At 43.5% G+C, this 24,109-nt stretch overlaps 1 protein-coding gene across 1 annotated transcript in view; it reads right to left on the bottom strand.

The window, feature by feature from the left end:
* The window catches only part of PTGFRN (prostaglandin F2 receptor inhibitor), a 66,761-nt gene extending 42,872 nt beyond the window's left edge, over positions 1 to 23,889 (bottom strand). Inside the window, exon 1 of the mRNA XM_033052780.1 lies at positions 23,771 to 23,889. Within this exon, the coding sequence (XP_032908671.1) occupies positions 23,771 to 23,831 (61 nt within the window). The 5' untranslated portion in view covers positions 23,832 to 23,889. The remainder of the gene's footprint in view (positions 1 to 23,770) is intronic.
* Between the last annotated feature and the right edge of the window lie 220 nt (positions 23,890 to 24,109).

The following is a 24,109-nucleotide window of genomic DNA, read 5'->3' as shown; positions in this document are numbered from 1 at the left end:
ATTTGTCCCACCACCTACATGCACCATCACATTGCTGGCATTAAATGAAATCCTTCCAGAAAGGAGAACAAGGAAAGCAGATGATTGAATAGATACGTTGTGAAGTCAATCTGAGTACATTAAATAGCACCTGTCATTTTTAGGATAACCAAGAAAACAAGGCAGTAAAATTGTGCAGGATCTACAGACCAGGTAGTCTGTTTAAACCCTCAACAAGCTACAAAACTCCTCAGGAAAGGGCTGGTTAAGGATTTCCCCTTGCATTAGGGACTTGTGGAAAGTCTTCTAGGAGCTTTTCATTTACATTTTGCACCCGTGTATCACTTACAAAAGAACAAGATGAAAAGTAACCTGTGGAGTCCTCCACAAGGCTGAGAAGGTATTATGGTGGCAAAGAACAGCCTTGTGCTTCAGCACTCTGTTTCACAAGGTGCTTCCTGCAGCCTGCACTAGACAGCTCTGTGTAATAAGAAAACACGTTCTGGTAGCAGCCCAGAGAAGGAGGTCGCCTCCACATCCGCCAGCCAAAGCAAAATGCAATCTGACATGCAGTAGGAAGCCAATTAAAGTCAAAAAAGTAAGAGCTAACGAATGAGTAAATTGGCTCAGACTAAGCACTCGAGCCTGTGCATCAGAAAGACTCAGAACACACAGTCCAGCCCCTCAACCAAGGCAGTCACAGGAGGCACAGCGACAACTTTGCCGACGCCTTTCATCTCAAAAGAGCTTTCCGAACAAAAGGTTGTTTCATTTGCCAGCTAAACATTACCATGTCTGGGAAGGAAATACCCAGCAGCCCTTTCAAATTCACAACAGTTTATGACAGGAAAAAAAAATATTGCAGCCAACTTTGCGAATGATGGTAACGATCCTCCCTCCCTGAACTCCTCCATTTATTTCCAGTCAATGCAAACACTTGCTGCAGCAGTCTGGGAGTGGGCTGAGCAGGGACAACCCTTCTTGTACCACACTGGAGCGTGAGCAATGGATCCCCTACCATTAAAGCTATGTCTAGTAAAATCCTAAACCTCACACTTCTGTACTGAACTGCTTAACTACAGTGTTTGTGATGCATTTAGCCATTTTCCAAACTAAAGTTAAAAAAAATTTTTTTTGTCTATTTTTTTTTAGTCCAGAGTCATGTCCACTCAAATACTCCTCCTCCATTTTCAAAAAATACATTATCAGGCTCCTAATGGGAAGCATTCAGCAACTTTCCCTAGCGAGCAGGCAGGTGAAGGGACAGGCAGCATGCCACACATCCACAGGCTCTCCTCTTGGGAAGAGGAGCCAAAGCATACCAGCACAAGAGATTATAATCCTTATCTCCAATCTGCCCCCTTTCCCCTTGCCTATCCTCCCAGCTTCAATTATAATTAGGCAGCTACACATCAAGAATGTCATCAGTGACTATCAGCAAGAGAAAGAACAAGCTATACCAAACACGCCCACAATGTTTGAATACCTTTCAATACTGTTACAGCAATCATTTTTTTAATATATAAATAACCTGATTTTCCTAGAAGAGGCACATTTAAACAAATATTTTACTTTGGTATTTCCTCCACTTTTTAAAGGCAGTCAATTAAATTTTCTACGTTACAGTGTGTAGTGTGAGAGGAAAAGTCAGATTAAGCAGAAAAGGGAAGCTCTTGAAGTACCAGAAAGGCAGTTAACTATCAAAATTTCCATATTAGTCTCAAAAAGACAAGGAAAAAACCCAGAACTTAGTGAGATCCCTTATCATTCCTGCTTAACACATGACATCATCATACCCTTCTTTCCAGTGCAGACACACACAGCAGGAATTGGGATGTATGCTAAATATAGTAGGGTATTCCTATTCTTTCCAAATTACAAAATTCAGATTGCCTTAATCAGCAGAACCAACCCAGACTTTACAACCAGCCAGCCTGCACAGGGAAGAAACAAGGGGCTCCTTTAAGAGAGACCAATTTTGATTCTTTATGTCAAAGCTGTAATCACCACAGCAGCCTGGAATCATCTGAGGCACACAGGGCTCCCTCCATACCTTGCAAGAAAACAGCTGAGTTACACCTCTCTGACTGCAATACTCCCTCACCTAAAAAACAGTCTGATAGATTTTTATGGCTTGAAGATCTGCAGCCTATCATCTGAAGATATCAGAGAGGAGCAAATGAAAGAGTCCGTGAGAGAGACATTTACATTGTTCTTTCCCAGGCGGCTAGGATTCTTTTTTTAGATAATGTAGAGCTCTTATCAAAAGGAATTAGCCTGGGTGTAATTGCTTAAAACCCATTATCTCTATCAGGATGAAGAAACGCATACTGCATCTTAAGTGGAGCCTCAGAAAAGCTATCAAACTGCAAGGCTGCTGGATTGCTCTAATCTCCATACCATCTGAGACCTCAGAAAAGCCATATCTCCAGCACTGGGTGAAGAAGCAAACTTCCCAGCTGAACTCCATCTATACCATGTGGACTAACACTCATGTGAAAGCACATGAATGTTAATTTTGCAGCACAGGAACAACCTGCTTTCTTCACCACTCATCCCCTCACCCACTGCCTCCAAGCCACAGGATTACAAAAGCACCTGACCAAACCATGAGGCTTTCACCAGGGCACAGTTCTCAGCTATCACAGAACCACAGAACAGTTTGGGTTAGAATGGATTGGAAAGATCACCTAGTTCCAACAGCCTGGGCAGGGACATCTTGCACTAGACCAAAGTGCTAGAACTTTCAGCCAGCCTCACCTTGAACACTTCAAATAATGAGGCATCCACAGCTTTTCTGGGCAACCTGTTCCAGTGTCTTTCCACCCTCATCATAATGAATTTCTTCTTAATATGCTCAATATTCTCAATATCAAAACTCCCCTCTTTCAGTTTAAAGCCATTATCCCCTGTCCCATCACTACATGCCTTGGTCAAATGTCTCTACTTCCTTCTCACAAGCTGTTTTAAGTACTGAAAGGCCACAATATGATCTCCCTGGAGTCTTCTCACCCCCAATTCTCTCAGCCTTTCTCCATAGGAAAGGAGTTCAAGCCCTGACAGCAGCCAGAAGATCTAAAAAGACAGGGACAGTAAGAGAACAATACTTCACCATATGAAACACTATACCACTGCAGAGAGTCAGCAGCTCATCTGATCACTGCCCAAAAAGATTCACTTTGGAAAAACATCACTGAACCATCACACAAAAATGAAAGCCACCTTCTGTCTCTCTCCTAAGGCAGCTGCAACAGGCAGTATTGCCTTTCCTGCCATTTCATGGGTTTTTGGGAATGAAGCACTGGTCACCTGCACAGCTCCTCTCTTTTGAAGACAAGCTGGCATCTTCCTCTCCAGCACATCACCCATTTCAATCCTGTGCCAAAACAAGCTACAGAAATTTGCTGCAAGTGCTTCTGTGGATGATTCATGCTACAGTACAAGGAGAAGAGACCAGTAAACTGCATGGAAGCTGTAAGTCAGAAACCAGGTTGCATGTGTAGGTAGAGTTTAAAGCACCATCACTGGCTGCTGACAGCAGAGATCCTTCTGTACACTATTGATTCCTGGCCATGGGGAGAGGTTTGCTACTGCAAGGTAGACCAGGAAGAAGAGAAAGGAGAAACCAACAAACCTTTCCCAAGTGTGCAAAACAGGAGGTTACCTTGTAAAACAGAGTAGCTTCGGCAGGCAGGGAACTGCGGCATCACTGGTCCAAAAAAAATTTAAAAATAAAAAACCACAACCCCACCCCTAGCAGGCAAAGATAGTACTAAAGATCATGTTTTAGATTCCCGGGATGTCAAACAATTCCATTACATATAATCTCTATTCCCTTTCCCTATCACTGACTGACAGTTAAAGATAAAAGGCTGTATTCTAAGAACTACTTTTTGACAAGCCTCTAAAATGCATCTGGGAGCAAAAAAGAAAAGGGATGGGAAAAAAAAAACCCATGAAATCCAGGAATTAACATGCCACTTCTTCCTGGGCCTCACCTGACAAACCTGTCCCTGCTAATGGCCTTCATTTACTGTCCTCCAAATTGTCTCACAGATCTCCATTTTCATCCTGCTCTGACAGAGCAGCCCATTTAGGTTACCTGGTGACACCTGACCCAAAAAGTCCAGGGATTCTGGAAGTGGTATTTAGACTGCCACACAAGACAGGTGGTTTTCTGTGGTTCTTCCTCAGAAGCAATTTGTGTTGCAGAGAAGTTCAATACATTACATTCTAAAGAAAACAGTTGACAAAGCAGTAAAGCCCACAAGTCAAGGCTTAAGAGCATAGCTGGAAACCAGGCTGCAAATATTTCCAGAAATGCCTTATCTACAGTATCTTCACATTTCCTTTAGTGGGGAGGAAGAACAAAAGTTAACAAATACCTATTACTAATGCCAACTTGATCAAGAGCAGTATTTTTTAAAAGTCCCCAAACTGGAATATACAGAATTAAAATCAGTGCTGTTCTGCAACATCATTAACTTGCACTTATCTCTTATCTTAAATCTTTCCCAAAGCAGTTGGAACTGAGCAGAGCAGTCCAAATCCATTTGTTCTATACTGCAATTTCCTCTGGGCAGAGACAAACCATTTTCTTTGCTGTGTGTGGAATGCAGCACACCACTAGGATTAAACAGAATTTTTGGGGGGTTCAACTGGAGTAAACAATCAGAATAGATAATTTCTAAATCTGCATCTACATTACCTAAAAACCATACATCAAGTGAAACTCCTAGAGAAAAAAAGTCTAAATCCTAGAAAGACTACATTAAAACTCTATAAGCTACTACTTTTTTTTTTTTTTTTAAAAGCATGTCTTTCAACAGGACATAGCACACAGCAGAGCTGATAAAGCTGGAAAGCCAAGAAAAAGCATTTGTCAAAAGACTTTTTGAAAAGATGCATGACTAGCAATATCCATGTGTTTCACAAATCTACAATTTGTATTTTTTATATATATATATTTAAATAAGGAGATCCTGAAACACTCCCTCCTCTCTCCAAAATAATTTCTATTATCATCACTTTTTTTCCTCCCAAAGCAGAAAGCGTTGATTTTTATTAGCGTGAAGTAATCATTTGTTTTCCAAGTTATCTTTAATGCTAGATAATATATAAAAAAACCTTTAAAAATGCTAACAAATACAAGAAGTACTGAAGCCAATATAAAATATTTTTATTTTTCCTTAACAATTATACCAAAACCAAAAAGGAAAGCAAGAAAAAGCACAAACAGCTGATTGGAGGGTTTTTGGGGGGTTTAGGGTGTCTTGGGTGATTGATTTGCCTTGCTTTTAGATGTGACCTTTTTATTTCATGTTTGGGATTAAGGGGAGCAGGCTGCAGGAGGTTTTTGTTGGGTTTTTGTGTTCTTTACCTGTTTAAATTTGGTGGCATTTGTCCACTGCAGTTTAACCCAACACCCCGCTTATACCACACAAGGTCCTGTCTAAAACCAATTTAAATCTAAAGGGGACTTGGAAATGAAATTTTAAAAGCCAAATACTTTCATAATCTAGATATTACTAATCTTAACCTCTCCAAGAATTATTTTGGGGTTCACTTCACATCTCCACACACAGCACTCATTTCCCAACAAGCATTTCACCAGATGAGCAAAAGCATCCTGGAGGCTTCAGTTAAAGCAGCAACAGAGGCAAAGCAGAACAGAAAGCAAAAACAGCAACTTCTGCCCATCACAGAATTCAGCAGCCACGATGCCAAGTGACACAACACACCCACACTTGGGCTCCCAGACTCTCCAGTTGGGATCCTGAAGGGCAGCTTCACTCTGCCTGCATCTGCTGCGGCCAGAGATTATGGAACGAGGTGGCTGGGCAGCCAGGCTGCTGGAACTGCTGAACAGGGCAGCATATGGCACTGGCCCACCTTGGCTCCACGCTTGACAACTGATTTGCAGCCACAGGAGCCAGTGGGGGGATGGAGCTCAGTGTTTTAGAGCAGTCCTTCTCGCCTGTAATTTAATTTTCTAACGGTCTCATCCTCACCGTAAATAATCTCCAAGCAAGCAGCTACATGAAAGATGCCAACAGCAGATGCACACAGAATGGGTGTTGTGGCATGGAAATGAGTGCCTGTGCCTTGCAGGACTGTGCAGGTAAGTGCAGTAGCACAGCTATTGCCAGGTCTTTTTGCAGCAGATCTACTTGGGCAGATGAACCAACTAGAGCAAATTAAAAAAACCAGGAACATTTAGGAACAGATAACAGGCATTCCAGGTTACTTCTCACTGTATCACACTGATTTTTTTAGATAAAGGTGAAAGCAAAGATATGTACAGCCAGGCAAAGATGACAAAAGCCAACACAAAACAGTTTCCTAACTTGTACTTTAGCAACTGGTGCCCCCACACAACCACCATATCCACACTGCTGCCTGAAACCTGGAAAACTGGAGCCCAGTGTTTTCCAAGCCCTTCTCTCAAAGCCCACACACATCCAATTAGCACCCAAAAGCCAATTCCAGGTCATGCACAGCAACAGTGTTTAGTATGTTAATCTCTGTGGAGCCTGCTTGGTATTTTTCTCCTGGACAACAAGGAATTGCACGCATGCGTGCACACAGAGTATGATTTAAGAGACATCAGGGCTCTTCCTCCTTTAAGACAAGATTTACATAACTAATTCTGTAATTGAGAACAGGACTGCAAGGTATTTACATGCTGCTGAGCTTTTATTATTTGCTATGGGAGAGACAATGAGAGACTGTCTTGCCCCAGAAAAGATAGGTAGTCTCATCTGTAGCATTAAAAAAAAAGGAGACACATGAAATTACCCATTTCAGGAAGAGATATTTTCCATTACAGAATCATTTCTCTCTTCCAAAGCAGAGGGTCAGCAGTTCAGTGGGAGAAAGAGAAGAAAAGAGGTCTGGATAAGGAAAAAGATGAGAGGTCAGGGACATAAAACAACATCTAGAAGGCACACAGGGATTCCAGTCAAGGTCTCTGTGCAACCCCCACACAGATTGTTAAATAAAATTACCCCCAGATGGGTCTGCAAAACAGCTGGCTTTGAAAACAGGCATGCCACAGCACTCCTCATTATGTGAAAGGGACAAATACCAACACAAGACAGTTCTGGAAACACAGGAAAAAGCCTCACAAACAGCATTCAAATCAATGTGGCTGCTGTCATTAAGACTCCTGAAAATTCAGAATAAAGTTTTAGGTTAGTAGACAGAACTCAATATGGCCTCCTTATTTACTTCACTACTATTTAAACAGCAAAAAAAGAAAAAAATAGTGCATCACAAAGAAAATTAAGACTAGCACAAATGTCTAGTTCGGGCACTAGCAGTCTTAAAAAGAGAAAAGGCTGCAGAGGGCAGCTGGTGCTAAGCCCCCAAAAATCACACTGCATCTTTGGGAGGTTGCAATGTACCAAAGATCCCAGACAGTACAGCAGATACACTCCTGAGTGCCACTTCTGGTTCAGTTCCATCCCAAGGAATATTACCTGCACAAAAAAGCAAAGTGCAGAAACTGGGACAGTGAGGAGACTCACCTCAGAAATTCAGTCCTCAACAACCAAAATGATAATGAAGCTGCAACCTGTGTGCTCGTAAAGGATGCTTAAAGCACTGTTCACATTTGAGCCTCAGTGTGGAAATAAAAACTCTTCCCTAAATCACAAACGTGAGCTAAAGCCATGAACACATGTGTGGCCAGGATCTGAAATCCACCCACACTCCGCAGCATCAATTATGCCTGCTCAACAAATTTAACAGCCAAAATTTCCAAAAAAAAGCATGCCAGAGTCAAAAATTTCCTGGCATTCAGTGCCTCCAAGAGCTTGAAGGCAAATTAGCTGTGTAATTAGCTGCCTGTGGCCCTGAATCCTACCTCTAGAAAGCTGTTCTCACACGTGAAAGGAAACAGTGTTGTTTGTGGCTGCTGTTTAATTTCCTGGAAGATTAATTTTACTGGACAGAAGAAGAGACTTTCTGGAACAGGTGGGCAGGTACGTGCATGTGGGCAACAGGAAAGAGATCCAGAAACCAGCAAAGCACTGAGCAAGCACCTGGTGAAATTCCACTCCCAATTACCCAATCCTGGAGAAAAACAAACATTTCTACTTGTGACTTACAGAGAAAGGAAAAAAAAAAAAATCATTCTGCTCTTGTGTGACCAAAGTGTTAGCTAGTTCTAGAAATGAAGAGGTTCAATTATCAAAAATGCCTGAGCATTAATCTCCTGGGGAACCAAGCCTCCTTTCTAAAGTTCCAGGCTCACATTCCCAAGCCTTCCATCACCTCTGAAAACCCTGCCCTGAATTCAATGCAGGCATTTTATTACCTCCAGTAGCTGAATAGCAAGGTTCATCAATTCAGCACCTGGCTGAAGAAGACCAGCAGTCTTTTCGTGTTCCCCATCACAAATTCAAAGTCTTTTTCTCCCTTTAGATCATATACCAGCAAGTTATCACTGTTATCTGCTTTGATTAACTTGCAGCATTTGCTGCAGTATCTACTTCTGCCTCAACAATCAATCCTGAACAATCCTCCCTGGTACACAAAGGAACAGGTAGCACTGCAGAATGCCACACACATTTAAGCTTCTGGGGAGAATTTGATGCCATTAGACATGAGAAAACCCACATGTAATAAAAGAGTACCACAGCATAGCACCACTTGGAGTCTTAGCAAAGTTTAGGGTTCAGCCTTTAGCTACCCATTTTTATTTAAGCATGCCCAAACAGACATCTTAAAATGCTTCCTGTTATTCCTGCTTTTATGAAATGTACCTCTCCAAGTAGATACTGCTGTCATTGGCAGGCTAGGCATTGGACAGTCAACACCAGAGGTGATAAAAGACAAAGGGAAAGGTGACACAACAAGATTAACTAATAGGTGCCAACACCCAGAACATTTCCGAAACCAACTTCAGAAGTAGCCAAACACAACACCCATGAGGCAGCAAATACTTGGAGGAATTAGCTAAGGTTAAGCCCATTAAGGCCAGGTTGGATGGAGCTCTGAGCAACCTGGTCCAGTGGAAAGTGCTCCTCTCCATGGCAAGGGGCTTGCAACTAGATGATCTGTAAGGTCCCTTCCAACCCAAACCATCCTATGATTCCACGAGGATACCACCTCTAACTTAGGAAGCTTCCAAGTTGCATATGATCATGAGATGATACACTAGGACAGTAATGTTCACTCTTCCCTAGGCTTCCACTCCTGGCCACTGTCAGAGGCAAGACCTGAGGCTAAATACATCTTTGGTGTCAGCCTTCCCCTCTCTTCCACAGCCTCAGGAAGTAGGAGCTTGGAGGCACTACCTTCTACCACTGCTGCTCCTCAGTGGAGCCCAGGGTGGGGACTAGAACAGAGACAAAAAAAGGAATGAAAGAACACAGAATTTTCAAGTAACTCCAAAATCAGGAGAGGGAATCCTTTTGAGCATGAAACAAGAGTGAAAGGCGGGTAGAGAACCAACATGACATTAAAATAGCAGGAGGAGGAGAATACAATTTTTTGAAAGACACCCAGAGGGAAAATGCTTAATTGTCTCTTTTCTGCTCCAGTCTCCATGCAGAACTATTCTAGGTTACACTATTTAACAAGACAACCTACGCACAAAATAAGTAGCTGTTAATATTTGGGTGAATCTTGGGATATGCTGAAATGATTCTGTAACTAACACTTATAATCAGCTTACACTGAAACAGACAGCAGATTGCATGCACCCCAGGCATCCTCACATTTGCTGCGTTGGGAAGAACAGCCATGTCCCACAGTACATTGTTCAGCAGAACAAAAGGTTCTGCGTCCCAATGGACAGCCATTTTGTGGATGCTGCACTGGTGCACTTATGTAGCACAACTGCAGGCAAAACCTCAAATGCCCATTGCAAAAGCAACAGTGCAGTGCTGACTAAGTCTCAGAAGTCTCCACCAACCCATGTTGATGCAAATAAAATGTTAATATCAATTAAAATTATGTCTAGTGCAAACACAGTAGCTGTCTAGCACCATAAGAACAGAAGGGGAAAGTACACCACCAACTTAGAAAGTCAAGGGTGCTAAAATTCAGCTGGAGAGCTGTAGGTGGATTTGGCCATCAACACTGGAATTAGCAGTCCATGCTTTTACAGCATGAGGGAAGAGCCTTAGGAGCGGCTTTTAAGGAGTTTTGGGATTTCTAGTGAACAGGTACAATTCCCTGAATTGTCCCCTTCACTTGAGGGCAAACAACAAAGGATGTACTCACTGCACAGAGAGCCAATATTCCCCCAGAGGTAGTTCTGACCAGAAAACCAAAGCTGTCCAAGGAGCAGAGCAAGCCCTGATCCCTGTGTCAGAACCCATCCTGGAAGCCATGCCAAGCCACAGACCTGCTCACCAGCCTTAGCACTAGAGACCATGAGAACCGACACAACCCCCCAAGTGCAAGCACAAAACACAAACCCACACACAAGAAAACAGAAATGTGACATCTATTTCTGCCACACCAGCCTAAACTGGAGAGGTGTCATTTGGCACCCTCAACTCAGGCTGTAAAAAAAAAAATGAACTGAAATCCTGATCTCATAAGCATTAACCGAAAAATCAAAATCAACAAACAAACAAAAAAACCCAAATAAAAAGATAGGCAAGTAAGAGACTGAATTCTGTGCAGCACCGAGAAGTTCTCCTTGCTCACATACTTCATGATAACATCTGAAAAGATAGCACTGTTTAAAGAGTCAGTGCTATATCTAAGCCCCCTTGGGCAAAAGAAAAGGAGCTATGCCTTCATTAATGTTCAGAAAGAAGCACAGCATACATGTACTCAGATTTCTCAATGGATGGTTTAAAAATAAAGAATCCTCCTCCCAGGTGTGCACCTCATCATGTCCAATGTCAGCAATACATAACAATAAGACTGACAAGCCTTTCATAAATAAATAGAACAAAACTCTTTATTTCCCTTTTAATTTCTTCACTGTTTATAAATTCACGCTTTAAAACTTCTAAGTACTACTTACACACCCTGCTCAATTTTTATCTTGCTACACCACATAACCAAGTGGGTTTCTGTCTTTCTGGGATGGCAGTCATAAGTCATGTTAACAGCACCACTATCCTATAGAAAATTTGTTTATTATTAGAGAGCAATCAGTATTACTACTGTTACAAGAAAATAACAAAGTGCCTAAAAGGCACTCCTGCTGCTAGTGAAGATCTAAATAGAAGGTACACACAGAATTTACAGGGCTCTAGTTAACTATACAAGTCTGCTCTCACCTCCTGCCTCCCCACTTAATTTTTCAGAAAAAAAAAAGAACAGGCTTTGTAGAGATTAATAATCTGAAGAGCATTTCCCAGGAGCTTAAACCTGTTCAAATCCACAACACTAAATTATGACTTTTCAAAGAATTCAAGCAGAAGAGCACCCGCCTTAATGGAATGCAAGAGCAGCCTCCACTGTTTGTAGTTTTATAGCCTAAGCCTACCTGGAGTCAAAATGCAGGGCACAAAGCACACAACTAGACCATGTTTTACCTTCTCCCAGACAAAACACAGATTATTTCAAGATCTTTATTCATTTCACAAGGAATAAACTAGCCTTGGACAAGGGATTGCCAGGAAGTCCTAAGTACAAAAGTCCAATCTGTCCCTATTTTGAAAACCAGCATTCTTTGCCTATATTTTAATAGGATATCCTCTTTACCAAAGAGAATAATGTTGTAAAACAAACAAAAAAAAAAGTTTAAAATTTGAGTAATTATCTTTCCTGGGCAATTTTAAGGTATTCATATTTCTGCCTACCCTCCTCACACTTTCATCTCTTAGCTGTTCAATGCAAGAAATTCACTACCTGTCCATCACCTACAATTGCTCAGTACAATCAGTGAGTTCTCCCAGAATTCTCCGAGAACCTATTGAAAAAAATCTCTCTACTGATGAAAAGAACCATCTTCATTAATCCACCTGGCAGATGTATTCTTCCCTTCTAATCATTATGTGAGTTTACAAATCTAACAAAGCTGTACTCACATCACATTATTCAGATTACAAATTCTCTGGGAAAAGAAAGCTCTTGGGCATGGTGCTGTAAATCATCAAAACCACTTCTTAGTCCTAGCTGATACTTGCTTTAAGAACAGCTGACTGCTAGGGAAGAGTCACAGCCATGGTCAGCCAACTGGTTATCTCTGAAACAAGCACCTGCTAAGCAGCAGAACTCAATAATCAGAATCCTATTTTCTGCAGGAAGGATACATATTTATACAGGGCAGCTCAAACTTTGAGTGAAACCCACCCAGAGTATTGTAAGGCAAGGCTGTAAGTTGTCTGCAGAGAGCTTGAAACAACAGCAGAGGCAAAACCTGCCTCCTTGAATGTCAACACTAGAAGACAATAACAAATTTAACATCACTATTGTGGACTGTTTCAGGATTTATGTATTTTTATGGAAATGCACACGAGTTGAATGTTCAATTGCAGTTATCACAGTCAGACTAAGTCCATGAGGCAGGACTGGGGTTACAAGAAACATCCTGCAGGAAAAGCTTAAAATGAGGCTCCCTAGTTTCTGTCAGTAAAAGAGACGAGAACAAACTTGAACAATCTAACTTCACAGGCTCCTGCTAAGCCTGCATGTCAGTCAGTTAAATGTTTGTCCCTACTTCATCCTTAAATGCCAGAAATATCAAAGGACAAGGAAAGAAAACATTCACAGAACTGCAGAGTATCCCAGGTTGGAAGGGACACATGAGGATCACCAAGTCCAGCTCCTGGCCCTGCACAGGACACCCCAAGGTCTCACCATGTGCCTGAGAGCACTGTCCAAACACTTCTTGAACTCTGCGAGTCTTGGTGCTGTGACACTGCCCTGGGGAGCCTCTTCCAGTGCCCAATCACCCTCTGGGGGAATAATCTTTCCTGATACCCAACCCTGGCAGCTTCAGGCCAATCCCTGGGTCCTGTCCAAGAGATCAGTGCCTGCCCCTCCTCTTCCCTTGATGAGGAAGTCGGAACTGCAATGAGGTCTCCTCCAGACCAAACAGAACAAGTGACCTCAGCTGCCCTTTCCCACCAGTTCCTTCACCACCTTCATAGCCCTAATTCCAATTAGTTTCTATCTCAACATAAAAAATTTCTGTAACAATCAGAGGTAGATGATGCTGAGGAGGGGAAACCCAGAAATGGACAGTGGAATTTCTATATGACTCCCTCCATAAATTCAAAGACTGTTCTGACAACTATTTCATTTTTAGAGCTCACTCTGTTTTAAACTCCAGTTTTATTATTACTTGGGACTTGTGACAGGAGCTTCCATGCAATGCATAATTCAGCACTCATGTGGCAAAAATCATCAAAATTACAACAAGTCACAGAATAACTGTGTAACAGAGTAGCAGTATTTATGTAACCACAGTAATATAAGGCAATATTCCTTAGAGTCTACTCTTTCATTAGAACAGCTGTTACAGTAAGAAGAGGTTATATATATGTGTCCTTTTTCTGAAACAGATACAATAAGAAACTTCTGTAAAGTTTCACAAGCACCAAGATCCTACAGGAAAAAAAACCCTCTCCCACTATACCTTTGCTATCATTCTGCCTCAATGAGCTCAAACACAGCTCAGCTCACATCCCACAGCACCTCACAGTTCTGCCCATCACAAGTGTACACTCCAGTGCTTCTACTCACAGTGACTATCCTGCAGAACAAAACACCCAAGATGACCTGACAAAATCGTTGCTGGCATTCACACTTCTGATGCTGCAAAGACTACTTAGGTAGAAGTGGATTCAAATGGAAGAAAAAAAAAGGCAAGCAAAAGATGACTTCATGCACAGAAACAGATGTTCTGAAAGAGGGCAAGAGACTCTCCTAAGAATGCCAACAATATATACCACCAGATAAGCAGAATTCTGTCCAAATGCTTTTCAGGTTTCTCAGCAGGTACTCAGTGCCCTTCACCTCATTCAATACAGAGCACACATGCCATCTTTCCCAAGAAAAAGCAGAACCTCCTCAGTACAGGCAGGCAGTCTCAGGCTCCTGTGGCAGAGGTTGCTGAAGCAGAAGCTCCTGAAGCTCCCACCGATCCTCCAAGATACACTCAGTGCATGAACCAGGTGTTTCTAAGAAATGCCACAGCAGAAAAAGAACACAGGCAAGCCATGCTTGCTCCCTTTTGCAAATCTTTAGAGAGTGTCCAAATCCAGCCTGGCTTCCCCAGACACATCACTGCCTCTGAAGAAGAACTGAAGATCAGCCTCAAACATGGTAAACGTACCAGGAGCAAAGTTTATATTCAATTACAAGAGAAGGATATGTGCAATTGCCTGTGAGGAATTTAGAGACCTTGCAGAAAATCATCAGAACATTTCCTGTCATTATCTGGTGACATACATCCAGGACAACACAGAGGTCTTAAAGGTAGGGTATTAACTACCACAAGTTAAAAATCTTGGCTTCATGTATCGAAAACAGCTGTCACTTCATTAGCTTTTCAAGTTTCTAATGCAATGGCTGGGGAGGTGCAGAAGGAAGTGGTGGTGTTAACTAGTGCCAAGAAGCATTCAAATAACTTCAAAGGTCGAAGTTCCTCACTGTTCCATGCAAGCAGAATATCAAAACCAGGGTAGACACTCCTTGTGCATGTGTCAGCCACAGCCAACACACACCTGGTTGGTTTGTATCAGAAACTGGGTTCCAAGCTCACTCAGGAGCCAACCTCAGTTGCAGAGTTTTAATTCCAAGAAACATCTGTGTACTCATGAGAGTCACTTGACCAAAACCCCTCTTTGGACTGTAGTCAAGATCCCACAGCAACAAGGCAACCCTGACACTGGAGAATTAGTGCTTAGCCACTCATGTGAGAGCAGAACTCATGATGGACTTGGGCCAAATACACATATGCAAAGTGTGCTCTCACCCCAGTGCATCAATACCAGCAGTGAAATAAAAAAAATAAAATACAGAAGAAAGTCAGCACATTACTGTGATGACAAATGCATGTTCCATCAAAGCCCAGGTAAGGTGACTCATTTCTTATTCTGGGATAGGAATTGTTAAAGCAAGGAAAGGACCCACCTTGCAAGTTTGAGCACAGAAGTGCCCCATGCACTGCCCTGCATCCACCTGTAGGTTACTACGCTTGCCCAGATGCACAGAGAGGTTTAAGTGTCTGTCAACAGCACGAAATGGTGAAAAATCTGTATACACATACAAGCTAAAAGCTGACAGCTCACATCAAGAGCAGGGTCAGTGAAAAATACTTCAAATTACCTTTAAAAGCTACTTTCCAAGTAGCTTTGGCCTATCTCTGCTGATTCTTAGAGGTTTATAAGGCAAAGTCTCGAACAGGGGCACGCCCTGTGGCCTCTGGACCTAAGCAGGAACAAGGGCACTATGTGAAGTCTCACTTGTTCTTCGGCTATTTTGGAAGGACATCCCCACCCAGTAACTCTGTTCACAGTACTGCAGCCTCCCCCTCAACCCTCCCTTTCAGACTTGAAAATCAGATACCAGCAACAACTCAGATACCACAGCTACCCTGCAGCATATGCATCATGCTTCAGTCCTTGTTTTAAACTCTGCAGAGTCCACAATTAGATATTCCATTTACCTGCCAGTGGTGAGCAGAAAACCCTGCTTAGAAAGCCAGGGTATTTCAAGATTCAACTGCAGAGCTTTGAGAAACCTGTGGGTTTTTACCAAGGCTGTTTTGTGGTGACAATGGCCCCAGTGCCACCATCTCGTGCAGACACACTTTTAACTAATTCTTCCATTTTAAACAAGCTATTCCCCCACTTCCCTTTCTCTGTGGAAAGCATGCCCTACTCCAGTTATCTCTCCTCCCCTTCCTTCTACTTCTAATTTCAAGCAACAGCCATGCTTTTGTACCCACTGACCCTGGGTATATATGCTATTTTCTCAACTTTTTTTTTTTAATATAATAGATAAACTCAGAGACCTGGGGATGTCAGCAGCTTTGCAGCTATATTGACATGTGCCTATCAATACAGCTGCCAGCAGACAGGACTCAGTCAATAGCTTTAGTGACCATTCAACCCAGGGTCTGATAAGACAGCGAAGACCCAGCCTTGTGTTACTTCCCACCTCCAATCACCAAGTGAATTTGCCTCCAGTGAGCTGCCATGCTCTTTATTTTCTCACTGGCCACCTCCAAGCACTTAAGCTCTGTTTTCCAAAAGGTACAGCATGCCTTGTCTAGAACCAAGCCCTGAGATCAAGGCTGATCCAATACACTCCTTACTCTGCATTAATTTAAACCCCCATATGAACTGGATGGGAACAAGAACACTGCACACACACCACAAAGGTTCTTTACACAGACAAAACACCATCCACTGACATCCCCTCCCCAGCACACAGTGCTGTTGGGCTTCTAAAGAACACAACATCTCTTTGGGGGAAGGTGGATGTTATCTGGGTAAATATTACGGCTGGTGCTGTGAAAGCAGGAAATAATCTGTGGCAAAAGGCAAAGGAAGATACATCACCTCTCCCACCCTCTAGGAAGAGCATTAGAGTGCAGACACAAAGACTAACACCTCTCTGCTTATTCTAACAGTTTCCATTAACAAATAATTGCCTATTTTCACCTCAGTATTACTGGCTGCATTCAAGCACAAATACATGTACTGATTAGACATGCATTTCTGAGGGGCGAAAATGGGTATTGAAACTTAAATTACCATTCACAAATCAAGCAAACTCCGGATTTTTGCTCAAAATGACTATGTTTGGTACCCTGAAAACCTAGGAAGCATCCTCCATCAGTTCAGCATCTGTTTCATATTTAGAAGCTATTCTTTGCAAACGCAGGGGTCACACTGCTTTTAAAGCAGCCTCTGCCAATTCTCTTTGGCGGGGCAGATTTAATAGCGAATTCCACTGCCACAGGATTCACTGTAATAATGAAGGGTGGCGTGTCAATAGATGAAACTGCACACATCAATAAGGAGCTGGCAGAGGTCCCCGCGGATGCTTCTCTCGCAACAATCGTTTTAACGCGCGTAGGAGAACAATGCGCTCAGAGATTCCCCACAGCCACACTGCATCAAAGGCCCTCTGAAACACCACGCTAAATCTCTGCACTTGGAGTGGGACATGCACAGAAACAAAGTCCTTTACACTGGCAGTTTTTTGCTTTTTAAGAATGGCAAACCTAAGCAGAGCCAGCTTTTGTTGGGACCTGACTCTTGCTAACCAGGACAAGCAATGGTTCCACCAAATTCTTTTTGGAGGTACTGATATGGTGAGAAGAGAGTGACTCAAAGGGCATGACAGCACACACACTGCAGTCATGCTGCACAGCTAAACCACGTCTTTAAGAAAGGCAGAAAGGCAAGTCCAGGCTGATCAAGGCTGTTAAACAGAAAGAGTGGAATAAGAGCAGCTACAGCAGCAGGAGTTGTTTTACAGCCAGTGTAAAGTAAAGAATGGTGATGGATATCTGGGAAAAAAGCCTGAGCGAAGAACTGAAGCCAGAGAACAAAAGTTAAAAGCAACACAAAGTTTACATTGATTTTTTTTTTTCCAAGCTACATGTAAGAAAGATGATATATACACTTTGTGTGCTACAAGCAGCAGACTCACAGCAGCTCTGATCAGTGATCCACACAGACTAGTACATCACTCCAGCATTGGCCAATTTGGCAAAAGGAGAGAAAAAAAAAAGGGGGGTGGGGGGAAGGGCCTTCACAGACATTTACAGAAATCTGAAACTGGAATAAAAAGAAGGGTTCCATTTCTCCACCCCCAGCTGTAGCTGTAATCCTTTGACACCTTACAAGCAATGACAGAATGTTTTCTCTAGAGACCTGAGACTAATTCCCTATTAAGCTTTTACAAACTGATGCCTTTCCAAGTCTTATAATGTGGCCAAATTTGGACATTTTCCTAAGAACAGCAAAAGCCACATTCTTGATGCAGAGTTAACACTCCAGCCAAATTTCCAGTTCTTGTTCTAAACCATGGTTGTGCTAGAACTTCTAAACTTGGCAGCTTGAGATTATTATTGGTTCAAGAGTGACAAGGAAGAAACAGCTAGAACCTTCAAGAATCAAAGAGGAAAAAAAAAGAATTCACCCTGCTGCCTTCCCAACTGTAACTACGGGAAATGCTGGAGCTTTTTAAGCAAAGAGGGAGCGAGGAAGACAGTGTTTCCTGGGGGGGAGAAAAGTCAACCTGTGGTAGACATCCAGCCCAGAAAATTTCAGCATGAATGCCTGAAGTCCTGCAGAATGATAAACAATTTAAGAGATGGCACTCATAACAAACAGTAACAAGCAGATCTACTACAGGCATTGCTGCCAGCCTTGCTTATTGGCAGCTGTGACAGATTGCCTGGGAGCTCCAGTCTTTAATTATTTCTCATTCCTGAAGTTCACAAGTCAATTAATTCTAAAAACCACCCTCAGGTTCTTTTTTAAAGGAAATCCTGTCCAGGATTCTCTGCCTTTCTTACCTCTTCTTCCCATAGCTCAGCTAACAGCTCAGATCCTTTAGAACATCCATGCAAATTCCATCTGGCTGTGGAGATTATCACTAGTCAAATACTTCGGCTTGCTTCAGCAATTCTTCCTATTTCTGCAGCAGTATTTTGCCACCACAACAGATACTGTTCCCCGGGCTGCTTCTTGAGCCCCTCCTTCCCCACAGCTTGCCTCCTCCAGGGTAATGAAAAGGAGCAATTACATCACTGAAATCTGCAAGCATTACACATTGTTTTATAACTTTTCCAAGACTCAACAAAGGCATTTAGCAGCACTGGTTCTACCTTCTACCTCACTTTAAACTCGGTCAGAATGTCAAAGAAAGTCAAAGTTGATTACAGTTTCCACTGGAACCCAGCTTTGAAACCACTTCCAACTCTAGAAGGAATTCAATATATATATCTTTTTTTTCTGTCTCAACTTCATTAAAAAGAAATCAGTTATGCTTTACAATTATAAATTCTTACAAGTATATGAATAAGCCAGCTTCTGATATGAAACTCAAAAACCTAAGAAACTTCAAGTTCCTTAATTTCTGCCTTGCTTCTTTATCCTACTTTACATTTGCTGATCATCTGGAAAGACATTATTCCAGACTTTTGGCAGCTTAGCAGCTATTTGTCAGTTTATCCAAAAGCAGTTTGGTCTGAAACTGATTTTACACCTTTGCTCCTTGCAAAACACAAGGTGTATTAAAAGTTTCTCATTTTAAAGCCTCTTAGTAGATATTCGAGTCTTGAAAGATAACTGAAATTTGAGGTTTTCTAGAAAATCAACTGACCAAAAAAAAAAAAAAAAAAAAAAAAGAAAAATGGCAAACCTAGTATCTCCCTGAGATAATTTCTTCTTTAGAACAAGAAATTCTAACAACTTCAAACCTGCTTATGTCACAGCCTCTCCCTGCCTTGTTCGATCCAGTCTTGAGGTACCTTGTGCAGGGTAGGAACTGGGATCATGCAGGAAACTGCTTATTACTCTTGGACAGAAATGGAAACATCGGTATGCCCAGACAGTTTCACCTCACAGGTCTCTATAAAACAGACTTTATCACTTACTATCACAGATCTGAGAAAGCAGAACAAATATCAGAAGCCTAGTAACATCTCTAATAAAAGTTAAAAAACCAAAGTATTAAACAGATATTTTTATTTGCATTACAATATACAGACTGACTTTATACTCCATCTCTTTCTTTTGAAAGTACTAGAGACTTTTACAGGCATTGACATAACCCCTAATTTGACCTAGCTCGTGTTAGTAATGTTTCCCTCAAGTTCTTTCCAACTTAACTTTCTACTGACTTCTGCACATAATCTAAAGAATTCACATTTTCAGATATGTCCCCTTTTCCCTCTTTTTAAAACACAGAACTTCACACACTATAAAATATATCACTGAAAGGCATCTAAAACCAGACAATTGAAATGCTCACTTTCTAAAAATACCTTATTCAGATATGTACCCATTTTCCTTCTAAAAACAATATACATTTCTGTTTTGCAGGTTAGTGTTTGACAAGGATTATGGAGATTGGGAAAAAAAAAACCAAACTCAACCCACAACAAGAAACAACCACACAGAAACAAATCAACCCATGAATACATTAGATGTGAAAGCTGAAATCTCAAACGTCCCTGAATGTTTGTTTATATAACTAGAGGGATGGATATATATTATTTCTTAAGCACGTTCCCCTCTAATCGAGCATGTGGCTGCATTTTTAAATGACCCCTACTGCTTACTTCAAATCTTGTTCAGGCAGGTTTATACCTCAGTTCAGGGATTAAAGCCAAATACAACAGAGGCTACCTAAAGAGAGCAAGCTGTTGCTATGTTGAAATGTAGCCATCAAAAAACCTGGGGAACAAGGTCGAAGAATTTCAGGAAAAGCACCTAGACTCCCTAAAAAGCAGCCCCAGCCAGGCACCTCAAAGATGCAAGAGAGGCAGAGCAGGTGACCAAGCTATCATCTGCCAGCCCTAAAGAGCACAAGGATGCAAAGGAACAAACACTCACTGCACTGCTCGCCCTTCCATTCCCACATGTTCCCGCAGCCTACACACCACGAGAATACATCAGCACGACAAAGCCACGGGGGAAGCTTCCTCCTCAGCAGCACCACCTGCCCTTCAGTGCCTCACCAACCCATTCCAATGCTCACTATGTGCTTCTAGTGCCTTAGCAGTCTGCACTTCTCCTCTGGAAGCCTTTTTAGTCACAAGAGATAGGCAGGTCTAGCTGTAAGCCTTCTCTGGGTACCAGTGGGGATCTGAGCCTGCCTCCTTCCAAGAACAGGCAGGCAAAACCCACCAGGGCCAGCCCTGGGCTCACCCACAGGTGAGCAGGCACCACAAGGGAGCAAATTCCACTCTAACATACCTTGAACAATCCTTACATTGCCTCCCGGCCCTAAACCTTGAGGCTCTCCCGTTTTCTAATGCTCCCACTTTAGCTGCAAATGCAGGAAAAGATTAAAGCATGCTTTTCCTTGAAGTGCACGATCACAATAACTTACACTAATTACCAAAAGCTTTCTATTGCAGAGCTTGAATTAAACCTTGATTCAAATGACTAATTGTTGTAGCTTCTGAGGAAAAGAAACAAAAATAATTTCAGACACGAGATGCAGGAAACAACTCCATTCATCTAAACACAGCTCCTGGGGTTCTGGCATGCTGGAATTGACTTTCATCATAGCGGACAGTGAGTGCTACACAGGTCTAAAAGGTGAGTGAGAAAAAGGCTATCTCTGGGAAACCCATTATCAGTGGTTTTCCCACAGGATCTACTGAGTACGTGCTCTCCTCACGCCCCATAGCATTTAAACAAAAAGTTTGGTTTTCATTTCAGATCCACTGAAATTATTACCTTGAACCTCAAACAAGAACCAGGAAAAAAAAATCCAGGAGGTGGCATGCTTATTGTTTACTTTACTGTCTGACCCCTGGTAACAATCAGATACCTGTTTTGGTTTTTGGCTGTCTTGTCCTAGGAGAGATGTTTTGGTTTCCAGAGCATTTCACAGGTTGATTAGGTAGATTGGCTGCAGAGTGAAATCACACACGAAATAGAGCAAAATGCTCTCACAGTGCTCTCCTTTCTCAGGATCTTACCCCACCAGAGGAGGGAAGAAAACAGAGTACATCAAGCCTCAGTATCAGGCTCCCACAATCTCCTTACTAAAAAGATTATAAATGTACTGGATCAAGAAGAATGTTTTATCATCCTCTCTCATTTGTCACAGCCAAATACTTCAGCCATTTGCATCCTTTTGCTGGATTATTTTGTAAATATCTGAAGGAAACAGACAAGTACAAATACTCACAAGGGATAAATTTGTCTATGCTTCAGCCCCTTCCCTCCTTCATACAAGAATTCCTCAACACTTGCAGCAAAAGCTCCAACCCATCTCTCCATTAAAGAGCTGCTAGAAATGGATTACAGAAGCATACTTCTCCCACCCAGTGAGGGAATGACTACTTTCCAAATCTCTTAATCTCTGGAATATTTCATAGACATGACCAAGTAATGGCATCAGAAGATAGGCACTCTGCAGCACACACCACAAATAAGACTACAGTTCAGAGATTTTTCTGCACACAAAATTACTTTCAATTTTAAAAGCATCATTCCAATGACCAAAAAAAAATCCCCAAGAGACAATGCAGAACATCTAGACAAACCAGATCATGAACAATGGTCATGTATCTTTGCATGCACACTTTAAGTTCTTCTAATTATTTCATCTTGAATTAAGGAAACAACTTTCCCATTGTGCATCATCCTTAATAGTTTTTACTTTTTGCTGCATGACCTTGAGCATCTGAGAGTCTTGATTTTCCGCTTGTCCTACTAAACCATTCTCTTGAAAAATCTTATTCCCTCTCTGTTTCTAAACAAAAACACTGAAGGTGAGCTCTGCAGCTCTTGACTGTTCCCCCAGCTGGCAGAATGCCCATGTTGTACAGATAAACCAGATGACTAACTTCAGCTGCAAGTAAGAGAAAGCACAGTGGACACCTTTGTCTGGTAGGATCTCGTAGACAGAACACCCTCTGCCCCAACAGCCTGCAAGCAGCCTCAGGAAAAGCACTGGGACGAGACCAGGTTTAGGGAGCTGACCTTTCAGCTGCAACTCTCAGCTCTGCAGACCTGGCTATGAAAGACTGAACAGCCAAACAATGAGGAAAATGCTCTGGCAGACAAAAGGGAGGGAAAAAGTCACAGCAAAGTCAAAAGTACAAGCACAAACTAAGTCAGCGAATAGAGTTTTGTTTATAGAGAGCGTTGGTAATGTGGGGCTGGAGCACTGTTTAGTTATTCCTTCCACCTGAAATCTGGAAAAGGTTCCCAATTAATCAAGTGTTCTGAATCATGAACTACGTAGAGTAACCTGTGGGACATGCTTGCTCACCAGCTCCTGGTGTCCTCCTGGCTGCCCAGAGCCGACACAAAGCCTCTGAAATGTTTCACAGAGCTACCCAACCCGAGCATTCTGGCTCTCTACTTTTACACTCGCTGCTACTTCTGTAACAGGGCTAGCAACAATGCTACAAGTACACGTCGCGGGGGGAAAAAAAAAAAAAAAAAGAAGAAGAAAGGAGAAAAAAAAAAACCAACCCACGACAATCCACCCTTTTTGTGCAGCGCTTGCTCGTCTTTATTCCCGCACGCTGCCTGGCTGGCAGGGACACCAGTGAGGAACAATGCCACATGTCACGCTAACGACAGCCACACAATTACCTGGACGCGGCGCAAACCATCACCTACACAATTACAGGCTGTGTCCTAGCGGGAGAACTTCCCGGCAGAGGCAGCACAGCCCGGAGCCCGGCGGGGAAGCGCAGATTCCCCGCTCCCCGTGTGCCCGGAGATCCCCCGGGGGACACGCAGGAGGGTCCCCGCCCCAAGGAGCGGCTTCACCTCCGCCAGGTGAGGCTCCGGAGCGAAAGAGCGCTCTCACCTCGCCGCCAACACAGCCCAAACGCCGGGTCCTTCCCCGCAACTAGGGCTGCACCGCCACGTTCCGCCCGGAGCTGCCAGAGCCCCTCACGGCGGGGAGCCCCGAGCCACCCCGCTCCGGGGAGGCCCCTGAAGTTTGGGGGAATGCCGGCAGCGATCCCCCGCAGGGAGCAGCGGGGCCGGCCCCTGCTGCACAACCCGGCGGGCAGGCGGCACAGCCCAGCCCAGCCCAGCCCAGCCCAGCCCAGCCCGGCCCGGCCCGGCCCGGCTCGGCTCCCCCGGCCCCGCCGCGCTACCTGCGGGCACCCCCGGCCGCCCTCCCCGCCGCGCACCCCCGGGCTCACCGAGCAGGACGAGCAGCAGGAGGAGAGGCAGGCAGGACGCCCTCTCCCCGCGGTGCCCCATGCTGGCAGGGCTGCGCGGCGCCTCTCGCTCGGCTGTGCTGGCCCGGCGGGACCGCAGCGCTCCTCGGCCCGGCCGCTCGCTGCCCTGCGAGCGCACGGAGCCGCCCGCCCGCCCCGACCGGCCGCGCCGCGCGGCGCAGCCAACCACAGACACAAACTTTCCCAGCGCCCGCCCCCGCCCGCAGGTAGCGGGGGCGGCGCGGGGTCCGGCCCGGCCCAGCCCCTTCCCTCAGGCGGGAGCGAGGCCGCGGGGCTCGGGCAGCGCCTCGCAGAGCGGGG

The sequence above is a fragment of the Catharus ustulatus genome, chromosome 2 (assembly GCF_009819885.2).
Source record: "Catharus ustulatus isolate bCatUst1 chromosome 2, bCatUst1.pri.v2, whole genome shotgun sequence".
NCBI classification, from domain to species: domain Eukaryota; kingdom Metazoa; phylum Chordata; class Aves; order Passeriformes; family Turdidae; genus Catharus; species Catharus ustulatus.
This window is presented reverse-complemented; position numbering and strand designations above follow the sequence as displayed.